The sequence below is a fragment of the Tympanuchus pallidicinctus genome, unplaced genomic scaffold, assembly GCF_026119805.1.
Source record: "Tympanuchus pallidicinctus isolate F22 unplaced genomic scaffold, pur_lepc_1.0 scaffold5, whole genome shotgun sequence".
NCBI classification, from domain to species: Eukaryota; Metazoa; Chordata; class Aves; order Galliformes; family Phasianidae; genus Tympanuchus; species Tympanuchus pallidicinctus.
Genome location: NW_026294769.1, coordinates 57,144,964 through 57,162,282, shown reverse-complemented (window position 1 = coordinate 57,162,282; position 17,319 = coordinate 57,144,964). Strand labels below are relative to the sequence as shown.

Below are 17,319 nucleotides of genomic sequence, written 5' to 3'. Positions count from 1 at the left end.
TAGAAAAGCATCCAAATTAAAGTAGATTAAAAGGGAGCTTGAACTAAATGAAGGAGAAACATGGCAGCTTGGCATCACTATATAAGACAAATTATTTCTCAGATTTTGGATATCACTAAAGAAGAACCTGCTGGAAATTTCACCAATCCACATCTATATTCAGTGTCACTGAGCTGTTTTTAACTTACCAGCAAAATACAAGAGTGCAATAAAAACATCAGTGAAACAAGATGTTTCCCACATTACCAAGTCTATACAGATCAAGTATAGGATTCTGAATTTATTTAATCTTCCTGGCTTTTTAAGTCTTGTAATTAATCTTAAAATCCTATATTTCTAGGAACAAGGACTACAGTGTCATTGGTTTATTCTATAAATATTAAAATTATTTAAAATACAATACTTGATTGAAAGTATAACTGCTATCAGCACTACAAGAAAGAGAGATTCTCTCTCGTTTAGTAGAAATCCTCAGAGATCACAGAAGAGCACAAACTATCAATCAGGTAACCTGACTGCCACAGCCACTCACTGCACTTTTTGGAGGAAAAAGGCAGCTCTTGGGACAATTGTGCAATTTGTGACCAGCCTGGGAGCAAAGGAGACCTGCTTCACACTCAACCTTTTCACCAGCCAGACTGCTGATCCTGCTTTTTGCACGTTCCCACACCCAGGCAGTCCGCAAGGATGGTCCATCCCATCCCATGGCCATCTCCTTTTCTTTTCCTCAGATCGTTCACCATAAGCTTTATTTATTCTCCTCTCCTTTGGCTGTAAGGATGGCCATCTAAGTGGCTCAGGCTGAACAGTTGCAACGTTTTGGCACCTGCATGCTCCAAGGGCATTTTCGCTGTGTCTGTACTTGTCAAATGAAGAGAACACATGTTTAAGCCTTCCTCGTCACAGGCTAATTTGTCTTGGTCTTGGTCTTGCTAAGGCTTGAGAAGATCACAACGGAGCATTCTGCCCTGTCATGTACTACTCTCCTACACTAGACACAGAATTATGCTTATATCTTTATGATGCACAGTATCTGGAATTCTAAATCTTGAAACATGACTACTGATTAAAAGGTACTGAGCATGACAGGTAGCTCATGATGTAGAGTCTTACCGTCAATATGAATCGTTAAAGCAGAAGTTGAAAATTTCTCCTTGGTGTTTTCTATTACTCCTTGTTTGGTGCTCTCTTTTCTATATTTGGCTAAATATTCTCTTCACCTGCTTGCTAAAAATTCAGATTTTATCTCGTCTTCTACTGTTTATACCCCAATTTTGTTTCTTGTTGCTTTAGTATATTAAATCCTTAATTGGTATGCTAATTACTAAGTTATATAACTGGATTTCTCTATGCCTATTTGTAGGTCATTGTCTTCTCCCAGTAAAACAAAATGAGCCTCATACTTTTACATTTAAATGTGTCATCTAGTTGCCAGTCTCTGTTTTACATTTCATACTACAGAAAACAACCACATTTCATTATTCTATTCTAACTCCTGTATAAACAACCTCTTTTATTCTGACATGCAATATTTTTAATTACTGATATCTCTTGGAGAGGCTAATATGGCTTCAGCTGATGGAGGTATCACTTCATCTACACTGAGTTCATACTGCAAACTATCTTCTCACTTTTTGTTCAGTAATAACAAAGTCCTTCAGCTTTCCCCAGTCAACCCACTGATCACATCCTACTCATGGCAGCAAGGAGACAGGCACACTATGACTCCTTCCACCTTTTTCCTTTCATCTGTCAGCAGGGATTCATGAACCTGAGCAGTGATGGGAATGGCCAGGGGCAGGAGTTACCAGCTACAGCACCATCAATTGATTTGCCTGCCAGGAGAGTTAATGGAAGCTGCACCAAGCAAAAAGAAAGAGAAGTTGTAAGAGGTAGTTTGGGAATCAGCTTCAAAAGCCAGCTAAACCAAAGGTGACCAAAACAAACCCAGCATACTGCTGGCTCAGCCTCTGAAGATGATGATCTTGGCTCTTCCCTCTACTTAGCATTTCATCTTGCTGGAATACATAAGAACTAGGAAGCCTAGTTTTTATGCAAAAGAATAAACTAGCCTTAGAAATATTCTTGAAGAAAATTACAGGCTAATGTTGCACAATCATAATATGGCAAACAGCTGTACTTTTCCCTAGTAGAAAGCTCTTGTGCTCCTGTGTTTTTTTCTGTGTCACCAGAACCTGTCAACTTTCACCAGCCCTAAAATTCAGACTTCAGCATCTATTCCTGTACAACTCTACTAGTACTCAGTACTCAGAAAAATCATTTGTTATAATACCAAAAATACTTTTATCATGGAATCATAGAACGGCCTGGGTTGAAAAGGACCACGATGATCATCTAGTTTCAACCCCCTGCTGTGTGCAGGGTTGCCAACCACCAGACCAGGCTGCCCAGAGCCACATCCAGCCTGGCCTTGAATGCCTCCAGGGATGGGGCATCCACAACCTCCTTGGGCAACCTGTTCCAGTGTGTCACCATCCTCTGTGTGAAAAACTTCCTCCTAATATCTAACCTAAATCTCCCCTGTCTCAGTTTAAAACCATTCCCCCTTGTCCTATCCACCCTTGTCATACCCTTTCCTGTTTATATTCTCCCTTCAAATATTGGAAGGCCACAATGAGGTCTCTCCGGAGACTTCTCTTCTCCAAGCTAAATAAGCCCAGTTTCCTCAGCCCTTCTTCACAGAAAAAATCATATCCTTTATACACCTATTATTTTTCCTCTCATAACTCCCCAGTAGTAAATGTGTTTATATGAAAATCAAATATGTTTTTTGATTTCCTTAATTCTGTCCCAAAATCAGACCAAAGCAACTTTTCCGTGTAAGAAAAGAACTCTTACACAATGCTAAACTCATGCACTCAAAACACTATGGAAACAAAACACTTAGTTTTAAAAAAACCGATGAGCCATGTATGCCAATAATAAAAATACAATCTGCAATTACATCAGCCACTAGAAAAGAAAAAGCACAAAGGAAGGTCAGTTTCTTATTTTAACTGCTTCTACGAACACACATCACAATAAACTTTTCTCACCAGCTTCGTAATGTATGACTGTACATCACACCAGCACATAAAGATTCCTGTACTGCCTTCCAGATGCAAAACAAAACCAGGTAACTATTTTAATATTGTCCTAATGCTGCTACTAGATCTTTTGCTTTCTCAGCAAGGAGGGGTGTTTCTTTCTTAACGTAGGGACACTCAGTTGCTCTTTATTTCATTATACAGAAAGACATAAAACAGAAATACAAAAAAAAATAGCTGTCCTGAATGTCACCTAATGCTTAGTTATTGACATTTTTCTCAGGCATGACACACATGATGACCTGCTGTGCCAGCAGACAGTACAAAAAAGTCAAAGTCACTGTATAGTACACTGAACAGGAGATTTCACTCAGCATTTTTACATATGTGCTTTAGTTCACGATTCCAGGAGAATTTTTGAAGACATTAGGTAGATAAATTGTACTTACTCATTTTCTGCCTCTAAATGATATAAACGCTCAATTAAGGAAAACTGAAGCAGTGAAAAAATGAAGACAGATCTCTCATACAACAAATGAGAGTTATGGTTCTGATATAGCTTAAAATCTAGAATTTTAAGAATACTTTTTGAATTAATACATATAGGTGAACAATCCGTGTTCCATGAGTTCAGAGATAGAATAAATAACTCATTTCCAAATACTGAAACTACACTTTGGCAGAAGAGTAAATTAATTGTTTATTTCTGGAGACAAATTGTTTGATGTGTGCAATCAATAAACCACCATTTTCATAAAAGAAATCCATTTAAATTTTCCTCTTTAATACATTCCAATAATATTGTAGGTCAATTTTTAATAAAAAAATGGTAGAAAATGTATAGTGAGACTCAATAATATGGTGTGGGTGAAATGATAAAATAAGGTAGGAAATACTCCATTAAGTAATTATATTCTATTCAGCTTCCTCACATCAGAGCCCATTTATTCTCTTTACTCCATACCAGTTCTCCTTCTGACTCAAATTTCAGTCAAGCAATGAGGGAGCAGGGAAATTAGCAGAGAAAGTCTGATTATACATACAATACACAAATTCGTATTTTTATGGTACATACAATCATAACAGTCACGAGGTCTGCTCGCAGTACCTCGCTCACCTGGAAGAAGTAACACTTTTCAAAGCAGACAATATAGACACATGAAAATAATCTTGTCACGTCAACACAAAGCAAGCATCTAGGCATGTCAGCATTCCAAGCCCCTCCCATGCATTAATGAAAAATCCTGTCTTCTGTACTAAAAACTGAGGGGAAAATATGCAAAAAATCAAGCAGCACATCTATAGAGTTAAAATGTTTCAGAGGTGGTTTTTTGTTCTGCTTTGTCAATTCTGTTTATATTAATAGTTTTGTCCATTTTGTCACGGGTTTTGAAAAAAACTTCCGCTATTTTCCCAAAAATGAATCACTTTTTTTTTGTTTTCAAAAGGACTTATCTTGAGTAAGTTAGTCTACATTATCTGCAAAACAAATAATACTTAACAGATTTAATGATATTTTGCCTTCAAATATTAAAAAGCTGGCTTTAAAATGACTGCTGATCTTTTAAGGAAAGGAATGATATCCTGGAAATAAAGACTGAAAGAGATTTCTCTTCCTCAAACAGCTTTTGTAGGTCAGAAGTCTCGTGTTTCTCACTTACAATCTGACCTTAATTAATGAAGTATTTTACAGGACACTAAATTATTTTTGTATAATAGAATTTAAATTGAAAACATCTTGATTATTTTAATTAACACAATGTATATGACATGACCCTGTTCCAGATAGCAGGAAATTTTAGATAATATACTTGGGGCTGTACTACGACACAATGATTCAGAATTCTGGCACATAGCCACAATCGGCGTACAAGACGGCGCTGATGTACAGAGCACCTTTCCATCAGCTGCACTGCCCTTATTAAATGAAGTAACACTATAACTTCTCATTTTCAGTAGACCAAGATAACCTTGTGTTCATCTATTTGAATGCCACGGACAGGTTTCAATAACTCTCACTACATGTACCACTTAAGAAACCTCTTCCTTCCTTCTCTTTGAGCTTTTAAATCATGACCCTACTGTTCATTCCAGTAGGTAATTACAGTGCCATTTTTATTTGGTTTAACTAATCTTTCTTAAATTTTAACAATCAAGAACATTCTGCATTAAGAATTTTACTGCACTCTTGCGATAATTTTATTACAGACAGGAAAGAATCTTCTACTGAAGAAATTACCTCCCATTCATCTATTATTTTCTAAAAGTAATATTTAGCATATTTTGTTGCTTTTCAAAACAAAACTCCCTTGCCTTAGAATGATAATCTTGTTCCAGCCTGGAATCTGATCCTGCTACCTGTTTGTACTTGCTCATTTTCATTTGTCGGTTTCTCTCTTCTATATCCATCGAACCTGTTAAGTTAAAAATAAATAAATAAATGAATAAATAAATAAAGTAGTCTTCAATTCCAAGATCAACATTATTCTCATAAAATTATTAACAGAAATGAAATCTGATTTATTTAAATTATGACATAAATAATTTTACTTTCTGAATTACAATTTTGAAGAAAACCAGAAACTTCTAAAAGAAGGAAAACTGTATCTGAGTAAGTACTTCAGCAGAGACTTATTAAGCATTGGATTATCTGCACAAGTCAAATAAACCCAACATTGTAGAAGAAATGGATGTAAATGGAATAGAACGTTTCCACAGAACAGAATTTTACTACAAAAATATTCAAGAGAAATTAAGTCTTCCATTAAAATCAAAAAAGGAATGCAAACATCTTTGTGTTTATTTTGGGGGGAGGTCCTAGCTCTGTATTTTTTGTGTGTGACACAAGCATTGTCGTACTGAATTACTGATCAAATAACAACCACGGCCTGTCAGAGCTGCTGTTTACCATGTAAGTACACTCTTATTTTGCTCAAAATATTTTAAAGTGGTATAAAGGAATGATAAAGAGCCATCCAGTGGTATCACTGTATTACATTCTAATGACACAAAACTTCAAGAATGATTTCAGGATTAACTATTCTTGGACCAAATACATGATTAATCTCAGTAGAGATGGGTACTTAAAATATGACTCAGGCACCAACTGTTTTCTGCCAATTGGTACAGCACAATTTACTAAGCAAAATAATAAGGAAGTAAGTGCCAAAGCTGAAGTGGAAGTGTGAGAAACAGAAACAGAAAAATGAGAGGAAGAGAGCAGCTCAGAATTTAAAAAAAAAAAAAAAAAAAAAAAAGTTGTTGAACTAAACATAGCTATCTATTATACACACAGACGCTTGATTCTCTTCCTCTTCAACATGTTATAATGCCCCAAATTCTAAAAAGAACTTATTCATTTATTTTTTTGGACTGCCATTTATCTTAAACTTTCTGTATTTTTAACCCAAAGGTTGCTTAGGATTAGATTTTCAGAATCCCATTAGTCAAAAATGGTTGCTTTTATACTTCATATTCATTTAACAATCTTTACTGTCATCTGTGGAACTAGGACTGGAATATTAGATACCAGTGTTTACTCTGTAAATAAGACTTAAGATCTAAACCTTAAAGTCACGATCTAATAGTAAAATGAGACTTTCCATGGGGCCTTTGCGGTGCTTCTTAGCTTTGTATTTTCCTTCTGTGCAATGTAACAACAGTAGCACGTTATCAGGAGAAAAGGCCTTCCAGATATATCTTGCAATACCCCATGGAAAATCCAGAAGGGAGAGGGCAAGAAGAGGGTTAAACTGTACTGTTATCTACAAACCCTTCAGCTTCTGAATTCTGTATTCCAGCTCTCCCTCTGTATTCCTTACAAAGTGAGTGAAAAGACTTCACATAAATCTTTGAGAGATGTGAATCAATAAAAATGAATGAAAAAGAGTAAGTAGTGTTTCATAGGAAGAGATATAACAAAAAATACAACTGCAGGTGAAAATTCCTAAAATAAAACATAGCCAGTTTCTCCTGTTGCTATTTACCTCAACCATTAAATGTGCCTCATCAATACCTGCCAAGTTATCCTTAAGCTGCAGCTATTTTACTAAGGCTTTGGTTTTAAAAACAATATAATATTTTCTCTTTAAAACAGAAACTCTGAGCTGCAAACTGGTACTTTTCTTCAGCAAACAGAAATATTTCTGAAGTAAAATAATCTAACTTCTTTTGTATAAAGAAATAAATCACTCTTTACTGAAATTATGCTAAAAATCCACTTGTTATTCCTCAATAATGCAACAAAGGAAATGCTTTTCAACACAAAGTTAGTCTTGTGAATTTTTCTTATGAATTTTTCGTATGAAATTATCACATTCTCTGTCCACAGACAGCCTGCTAACCTGCAGTAAACGACAAGGAGTGGTGGAATAACTCCTCCTGATCACACATTAACACTTTCACAATTACTTGAGCAAACATTCCTTCTTTCCTATGATCTATGGGTAGATGAAAGAAAGGTTTCCACAAATTCAACTGCACGTGTTCTGCAAAATCAACTGTTCCAAAATATGATTGAAAGCAGGATCCCCTGTAGCACAACAGGCAAAGCTGGTGATTCAGTTTGGTCTCAAGAGAAAAAATAACAACAAAACTTAGGAAAAAAAAAAGCCATTCAATGCCCATAAAAGCTTGTTAAAATCTAACTTGCTATCTATTATTGAAACTGCGTTTAACAAATAGATGAATTAAGTTATATGCAAAAAGAGGGAATTCTGAGGGCATTCATATTTTTGGAAATTCATAATGTAGAAGCTCAGCTATGCTTCTGTTGTGAACAGAGCTGACATGAAGGAAGACTTCACAGCACTCTGCCAGAGGACAATCTTCATGTAATTAATGCCAGATGCAGCTGTGAGCTGCATGGGAGTAAGAAAGTTTGGGAGAATCTCATGGCCATAGCCTGTGAACACATGGTCCAGTGCACACATGTTGTTGCACTATGCAATGCAAATGCAGGGCTACAGGCATGTCTGGTTCTGCTTCTACTTTGCTGAAACTTAAGTGGGTGATTTAGCATGAGCAGTAACTACTGCCACAGAGTCCACTAAATGGTGTATTAAGAAGCTTCCACTCCTAACATGATGAAGATAACCAAGCCTGAACATCAGCCCCATACTAAGGACCTTCCTGTAATCAGGAATTGTACAGGAGGTGTGTGTAGATGACTCTGAACTATTTGTTATCAGTATTTGTGAACATGTAGGATCATCAGCATGGAGAAATTGCTATCTGATGGAGAGTTTATCGCTGACTCAGTACTAGACGTTCTCCATAATGTTAGAAGAGAATATCCCAAGGGAAAATAGCAACATGACTGTGCAAAGGTGATCCCAAAATGCCAGGAGCCACCAAGTATGCCAGAATAAGGCCAAGAGTAAGGCCAGCTATGGCAGCAAACCTGTAACATGTCACGAGCTCATTGCAAGCACTAGAATCATTCCTCCAACTTCAAATGCAACCCATTATTTTAATGTTTTAACTTGAAACCTTATACGATTCAGCTAATTGAGCATTAAGGTTTTCATTAAAACTGAAAACTTTTTTAATTTTTTTTTCTAAAAAATGTAAGGGGCTGTTACCAACAATGTGGTTAACGTCTAGCTTTTCTACCTCAGTACAGTCACATTTTTACAAAGAAATAAGCAATCATTCATCTCAGCGTTAGAGGTTGCTCTTGGATGTTCAAGTCAAACACTGTTTATTCTCTAGGGTAAGACTCTTCAGTTGACAGCCCAAGGTCCACATCTAGAGGCAAAAATGCCTACAAAATGGCCTTCTTATCCAGTTTAGCCTAAGAAATTGAACTATGTTCATTGCTTCTTTCATTGCCTGCTCCAGTGAGAAATATTAAATTCTTCTATCTGTTATGATACAGGTGATAGTGAAACATTTGGAGAAGATGCCTGTAAAACACTGTGCAATAGGGCATCTGGGACATAGAGAATAAAAGGGAAATCTGGGGTATGTAAATAAAGTAGAGTTCTTAAAATATTATGATGGATTTACTTTTGGATGGGCATGGAGAAGAGGCATACAAAATCAACTGCATTTCCTACCCAGAGCAATGGCTCCAGCAAAGGGACAAGAACTAGAGATGACTACAGAAACAGTGAGATTTTGGAGGTCAGAAACTTGCTGCAGAGAGGAAGGAGGCAGTGTGCAGTTGTGCACTTTCTATGCCTGAGCTGGGGTGGAGAAAATAGGTCATAAAGTGTATGAGAGCTTTCTTGAGTCGATTCTGGTCTCTTCCCATTTTTCCCTCTAAATTGGCTCCCTTAAGAAAGCAAAGGAATTACATTTAGGAAAGTCCTTTCTTAGTTTTCATTTCCTAATATGTACTTTGAAATCACAAAAATAAATCAACATTTTGATCCAATTCCAGGATACACATTCACTTAAACACTGTAGATCAAAGGACTTAAGGGCAAAAGTACAAAAATGTTTTGAATAAGTCTCCCTACCTGTATCCCCATTCTCTGGATCTGCTTTCTTTTCTTCTAAAAACAAATGAAAGCAATATGTAAAACAAAACAAAACAAACAAACAAAAAAAAAGGGTGAGAGAGGAAATGCATAATAATAATAAAAGTAACAACAATGAAGCATGCATTGGAAAGGAAAAATGAATAAAGACCATCAAATTAATCTAAATTGATAGTTTAGTCAACCAGCCAAATATGGTGCTCTACATCCAGAGGCATATTCACTGCATGCTGCTGAATACATTTGTGCACACTTATCATGGACTTACTGGAGGCAACTCATGGCTATTTTGTGCGCTTCCAGAATCATTAATGCACTCAGTACAAAAGACAGCAAGGCAGGTGTCAGACACAGTTACTTTACAGTTTCATTTGACAGGATGACAACAATAAAAGTAAAAAAATTCCTAGTGGTGTATGTTTTATGCAGCACACGCACGATGTGCAGTCTAATGGTTCAAGCATAAAAATTGGATGTGTCAGAATGGTTTTCAGTAATTGCTTTAAATCTTCCTTGGTTTAATCAATTCTCATAGCTTCCACAGGTTAAAAGGTTTAGTAATGATATTGCTGTAGCTTATGTGAGAGCTAAAACATGATGAAGCGCAAAAGGCTCTAACATCAAACCTCAGAACTCAGCTTATGCTCGTAAATCCAACAAACTGATGCTAACAATTATTCTGAATGCTTATCAAAGGTTGTATATGGCTCAGGGCATTCCTCTGTCACAGAGAAATGAAAACACATTGGATCCCTATCAAATAGTTTGCCAGCACATAAATACTACAAGTTGAAATCCAAGTTTGGTAATTAATGTGAAAGAAATTTAAGTCAAAAGAAATTTACTTTAATTAGAAACGTATTAACTTTTAGCACACTGCTTCTTTTTCTTACTGTAAATGCCAAAATGATATTAATTTCAATTACCACGATCTCATGAGTATGGAGCAATCTTGCCCCCTGACACAAAATAAAATTCTATGTACTTTTAGAATTAAGTATTTTTCCAGAATTACAGGTTATTGAAAGTAGCTCACAAAATTACTTTACACTTTGCAATACACAAGCTGTTACCAGTTGAAGAAGGAAACAGAGATGTTCTATCAGGATGGTTACCTACTGGCAACTCCTAGTGGAACTGTTAGACAAATTAATGGGAGGAGGATATGGTAAGTCATAACCCTACACTTCTGAAAATCAGTAAATACCCAGTGAGTTCTTGAGACCTCATCCATTCCCTATTCTTTTCTGCCCCATTTTGTGAGCAATATAAATAAGGCCCTTTACATTCCTTGGTCCTTGGTCCTTGGGTAGTCTGGCCAATACCACATTGGAGGCTGTGGTAATTGCTATGAAAACAGCAGAAATAGAGAGTTGTGTTTGCTTTTCAAGCTTTTCAATTCTTTTTTTTTTTTTTTTTTTTTTTTTTTAATTACTGTTGATAAAAAAACTGTGAGTACAATGCTGTCTTCTATATTACTGATACAAAAGCTATGAGTACAATGCTGTCTTCTACTGCCGTATTACTTTTTAAGGCAAAAGCTATTTGATAGCAATACCAACAATTCCATGTAATGTAAAATAGATGAAAATTAAGTCACAGCCATTAAAATACCCTCCAGTTTGAACACAGGCAAGATGATAAAACTTCCAACTTATTTCATACTTAAGTTGAAAATAAATCTTTGGCTGTAGTATCATCATACAGAAATATAATACTACGTAGCATAATTCCTTTTATAAAAATGCTTATTAGTCCATTTTTCTATTGGACTGGGCCACAGGACTTTTCAACCATGACTTTTAAAATGAAGACATAGTCAAAATATGGTAAACTTGAAACCCACTCAAGATTCACTTGATCATGCCTCCTATTTAAAAGTATATATATATAAATATTTCCACATTGACTTACAGAAAAGAATACCATAGGTTCATCAAGCATGACATTCTATTAGATTTTTGAATTACAAAAGTGTAATTAAAGTGTTGTGACATTTTTTACAAATCTCTACAACAAATAAATTGTTCAGACTTTTATGGGAAGGGTCAGCAAGAGTGGATCTCACTCTTGAAACTGAAGTTTCAATTGATTTGTAAACAGGAACTGTATTGCATTCTAAAGAAGTACTAGGAAGAACAGAAAACTGAATTGAGAAAGATCGCAATTCAATGTGGGAAACAGCAAAACTGAACAGTATCAGTATTTTCCACTGAGCAAATAAAACAATACTAACTTCTCAGCAGCAAAAACCTTCACAGCACTTCTGGGCTTAATCACTCCCTTTTAAATGAATTCAAAGCACGTTCAGAACAATGAAACTACATATAATGTAGTTCATAATGTAATTCATAAATAATAATTTGGGTTCCCCTGGTTACTAGATGCACAAATTCAAAGCAAACAATCAAACAAAAAACACCTCCAAAAATGATTTGAAAATGCTGAAAATAAAAAAGAAAAAATCCAATGAGATGATTTAGAAATGTTTCAAGGTGAATGATATAAGATGAAAAAGGCAACAGTCACTCCTAAGTCTTTTTAGTTCCCATTTAGATGTTTTCTTCAATATCACTATCATCAGTCAGTGGTTTTCTTCATCACCTGAATTAAGCTTAGTTTACAAAGCAAGTACATATACTCTATCCGTGAGATAAAATAAGGAAAGAGAATGCAAAGGGAAGAAAATAGTAGGCAAGAGACTCATAGAAGACTCGTTTTAAAAGAACTGATCTAAAATGTCTGTGACCAGCTATATTAACTTGTATATGCCTTAGCATGGTGAGATCTAAGGATCCGATGGGCACCTAAAGGTGCCACAGCCAGCGCACCCCAGCACACTTTGTCACCCTCACCCCAAGAAGACCCATGGAGCAGGGACTCCAATGCCCCTGAACAAAATGTCAGCATCTCCGCAACTGTCTGAAAAGAATAACAGTTCTACAGAAGAAGTGGGACTGCACACTTCTCCCCAACTATGATTACTGACGGCAGCATTCAGCAATTGCTTCACAAGTGAGGATCTTTCTCCCTTCTTTGAGAAAGTTGAGGGTGAGCCTCACTGTAGCCGTAAGGCCACCAGGAGTTGCTGAGTTGAACAGATTTGCTCCAGGGCTTCTTTCTTCTCTAATCATTGGTGGCCCAAAACTCAAGGTTAGAGTCTGGCTCTACCTTGAACTGTCTCTCCTGCAACGACTTTTAGATGTACAGGGATCACTTTAACAATAATTCTTTTACCTGGGATCCAGAACAGAGAGATTTCCATGAGCTTGGAGTGGGTTCTGAAATAAACTCTGAAATAAACTTCCCTGCTTTGAATGGAAGTAATTGCAATCTTCAATACTGACAGATGTTCATCTTATTAGAACAGAACTGCTTCAGGAAGAAGCAGAACTCCTTGTTTGTATTTAATTTTAGACATAAGATAGGACGACGACAACAACAATTTTGAAATGTCTTACGTTTCTGCTTGTCTTTTTTGCTGACTCAAGATGAAATCTGCAGTTATTTTTTAAGACTTGATAAATTCATTCCTTTAGCTCTGTGATGAAAAACTTAATCTGATTTTTCAAAATGGTAGGAATTAATAAATTATATTTATTTAGAAAATATCAAATGTATATGTAGGTCCGTAACTTTATAAGTATGTTTAGAAATGGTAGTCAGATTTCTTACTCGCATGACTTCTTTGCATAGTTGGTAGAAAAAATTTCTCTTGAAAAGTTCTGTGTGAAACTACAGGAAAATCAATCTTATACCTTCCTTGAAACAGTATTTTTATCAGTGCAAGCAAAGGAAACAAGGCTGTTTCCTAGAAGCAAAAACAGAATTTATTTGCTTTGATCAGAAAAAACAGTTAGTTAAAGGCCTTGTAATCAAAGAACTACATTTCCTCCAGTTTGCAGAGCAATTCAATTCCAGTTCTACCTCTAAGAAATTAGCCCTGAACTTAGTTATTTTGGCTGTCTAACCTGTGAAAAATACAACTAGCCAGTGGCTAAAGAATGTTTGATGCAAGGGTTTCCTGAGCCTCTCTCCAGGGCTTTATGTCCAAGGTGTGGCAAATGTGCAGAAGATACTGATGCAACAAACAAGGCGTCTCCAAAAAGTCTGTGCTATACTCCACAATTTGGATGAAAAAAATATGACTGAAAACTACAGAAATGCAGAAGATGTGCTTTATATGAGCCCAAAGTGTCAATTACCATCCTTACAAGGGAATGCTAGGAGGAAGACAATTCAATTAGTCAGATTCCAAGTGGGGGAACATGCCTTTGCATTCCTGTTTTCTATTTGGGAACTGCTTGATGGTTTTGTTGTTTTTAAAAAATTCATAGCTTCAAACTTGGCATTACTAAACAAAGACTGAGAGTTGAGGGACATTTTTCACCAATTAAACAAATTTTTATCATAATGCTGAAAACATGCTAACAATGTTATTATTTGCACAATACATGGTGCTGCTTAGTAATAGAGTTGAATAAGATAGGGTGATCAAGGCTAGAAAGTGAAAGAATTTCTAGAACCATGGGCTCATAAATTGACAGGATCAGCAAAGGTCTTCATCACTGGGGATAAACCAGTGCAGCTGATAAGGGAGAAAGGGCTTTTGAAGCAAGCTGGGAAGTTCTATTTTGCATGCTTATTAAACAAGAATTAGGATTATTATGAAAACTTTAATAGCATGTTTACCCATGGATCCTTTTCCAAGGTGATTTTTGCAAGATACTCTATGAGTGTGTCCTTGCTGCCTCACAAGTACATGCATTTTTGTGGCCTTTGAAAAATACTGAGATCCCACATGGAAATAGGTGTTACTAAAGCAGAAGCAGCAAGATGAACTTCAGCTAAAGCACTACATTTCAATTCCACCAAGAACTGTGGCAAAACCTTTCTTTGTAAAGGATATGAAATAGGATTCTGAGAAGAAAAATCCCTGTGGGGCTAGTGGCTCCTATACTCTGTTCTCACAAATTTCCATTCAGATCAGCCATGCTATTAGCTCTGCATCATCATCACGAAAAGCCCTAATCCAGTGTCACCATTCTTTTTTAGCCAAGCATGCAAGCACCTCAGAATTCCTACCACCAACCATGCTTCACAGTATAACCACAGAATATTTCACATTTTGACAGAGCCATTTCAATATGTAGGCACAAACACTTGAAGATAACTATGCTTGATTTCAGAAAAGCAAAAAACTATTAATAGAGATTCTTCAGCCATCCTAAGAATGCAAGAAATCTTCATTAGTGTGTCAACAGACAAAAATATGGTTAAAGATTTAAGCTAAGCCTTGAAAACAACACTGGTGTGTTCACCTTCATGGAAGACAAAAGAATTACAAACTCAGCTCTCAAAGTTTTACTAAAAATGCTGTGTTGCACATGTATAATGTATAAAATACTGCAAATTTACTGGTATGCTCTCATTTTTAATTCTATAAATTGATATGTTGACTATTTTCTTTGCCGGTCTGAAATCCAGCCTTTTTTTTCCTAATCCAGTACAGATGGCTATTTCAGGGTTTGAAGCCTTCACAGTTTCTGGTGTTAATTCTAAGAAATAAAAATAAGAACAAAGAGTCCCCCAGCTATCCAACCCAATACATCTGTTAGTATAATAAATACCTTTAAGCTGAATTTGATGTTGAACTATCCCTTTGGGTTCTGCTGTTCAAACAGAGAGTTGTAACTCAGACATTTAAAGTGTCTAATCTAAGATATGAGATTTTAAACAAACTCTTGAAATTAAATATCACAGAACCCTTCAGAGATGCACAAGTTATCTAACCACATTTGAACTAAAATGTTATAGATTCCTTCCAGGAATTCCTTTTCAACATGTGAGAGATGGAAATAGAACAAAGCTTTATCCTGGTCTTCAAGGGGAAGTGTGTCACTGAATAGTGACTACAACTCAAAAAATAGAGGAGTGTCACATTTTATTTATAAAGTACACAAGAGTAGGCTCACTCCTGAAAGGCTCCAAAAACATCTCATGATACTACACATAAGAACAAAAACAAGTAACAGTCCTTCTCTTCCATTGTATTTAGTCTCTTAAACTATCTCAATCGTACACATTTTTTGCATTTGCTTCCTCAGTTCATTTTCCAGGCTCTTTTCTGTTTGGCTCTCCACTGTCCTGGGCTGCCAGCTCTGATTTGGTCACACAACTTAGAGTTTTCAACTTTCCTAAGTTTTGCCCCAAGCTATCAAGTTACTGTAAAACAAATCTTACATTAAAATGACAAAACAGAAAACAAATAGTCTTCATCTACTTGAATTTCATTTTCAACGGTTAGCAAAAACTCACATCAGTCCTTCTTATGCCCCTTCTATGAGAAAGAGAGTTCTGCTCCAAAGATAGTAAAGAAGAACCAGAATTTCTATTTCCTGGCTTTTCTCATCTGTCAGAGCCAGAGCTGTCTCCAGTACCCCACCTCCTGACTTCCATCCACTGCCTCAAAAAAACAGCAATGACTGGGCATCACCTTTGAGAACCTGGAGTAAACCTAGCAATGATTGACAGTGGTAGTTATGCTACTTCTACACTAATTGCCCTTAGCCTGTCATGGCTCAGCCTCTCCCTAGTCTTGGTGACCAGCCTGGGCTGCCATTACTCAAGTTAGCTCTCATTTCGAAGTTCATTTCACAAATGTTTTCTGTATGCTTAAAGATCACAGTGAACATCATTGCATTTTGCTGATGCATCAGCAACTTGTTCCCCAGAAATGCTGATGAAAAGAACAGCCCCCAGTTTATTACTAAAATTCTTTCATTCTTTATTTGCAAAATCCAATTTTAGAAACAAATTGTGAAAACTCTGCATTATGAAGCTCCTCATTCAGCAAAGGAAAACACTGATCACTAAGGATGATATCAACATGTAGTGCTTTCATATAATAAAATTTGTATAAGAATGTTTTGCTTTTTTACCAATTTGAAATTGCCTTTGTTCTTGAAATACACAGCATAAACTTTACATGCACTCTTACAGAACATACCCACTAAAAAATTCTAGATATTTTTCAAGGAATAAAATCTTCTCATTTTTGCAGTGAAAGATGATAATGTCCATCAAAAAGTATTATTTTTATTTCAGTACAGTTGTCCCATATTCAGGTATTTAGCTTTTTGAACATTTATAGCTCTAGTAACACCTTCAATCAATAGCTAATCCTTTGATCCATCTCAGTGTTTAGTAGCTTGGTACTGTGAAAACCATTTACAGAAGAAAACCCGCAAATGGGTAATCCTAGGTTAACACTTCTAAAAGTGAATTCTAACCCAGAGGGGAAACATCTTCTGAAGGTCTGTCTTTGACAAGACACCCATGTCTGTAGCCGTGTGCACAGTTGCACAAACTTAGCGAAACCTGTAGCTATGATGGTATTGAGGTGAAGCATGGAAGTTCATCAGGGAACCATTCCTAAGTGTACATCTGAAAACAGGTTCCTATGCACAGAGCAAGGTAGTTGCTTTAAGCTTAAGGGCAGTAAGTTTTGCAACTATGCCTTTCACCATGCTTCTGAATTTCTCTGCTAGACAATTAACTTTACGAGAGCTTAAAGTATTTGCTTAAATCTGTCAAAGAGCAAAACACTGCTTTACAGAAATTTATCTCAAGTGGAATGTCCAGAAGAGTTAACAACACACGTTTTGCCTTCTCAAATCTGTTCAAGAAAAATATGTCATAGAAATACATGTTTTCCTGAGACAGCAGATACCATTTTTAGGTCTTGTTCTTACCAAGAATCATCTAGGATTCATAAATCAGGATTC

The 17,319-nt window shown here is 36.1% G+C and overlaps 1 protein-coding gene across 21 annotated transcripts in view; it reads right to left on the bottom strand.

The window, feature by feature from the left end:
• The window catches only part of RIMS2 (regulating synaptic membrane exocytosis 2), a 433,643-nt gene that overhangs the window by 79,919 nt on the left and 336,405 nt on the right, over positions 1 to 17,319 (bottom strand). For 6 of the 21 annotated variants that reach the window (XM_052704729.1, XM_052704718.1, XM_052704720.1 and 3 more), the window contains 2 exons: positions 9,512 to 9,547; positions 75 to 5,461 (listed from right to left, as the gene is read on the bottom strand). In XM_052704729.1, coding sequence (XP_052560689.1) covers positions 5,301 to 5,461; positions 9,512 to 9,547 — 197 coding nt within the window. In that variant the 3' untranslated portion in view covers positions 75 to 5,300. Of the gene's footprint in view, positions 1 to 74; positions 5,462 to 9,511; positions 9,548 to 17,319 lie in introns of those variants that run through there. The other 15 variants (XM_052704736.1, XM_052704737.1, XM_052704738.1 and 12 more) reach the window with 7 other exon arrangements.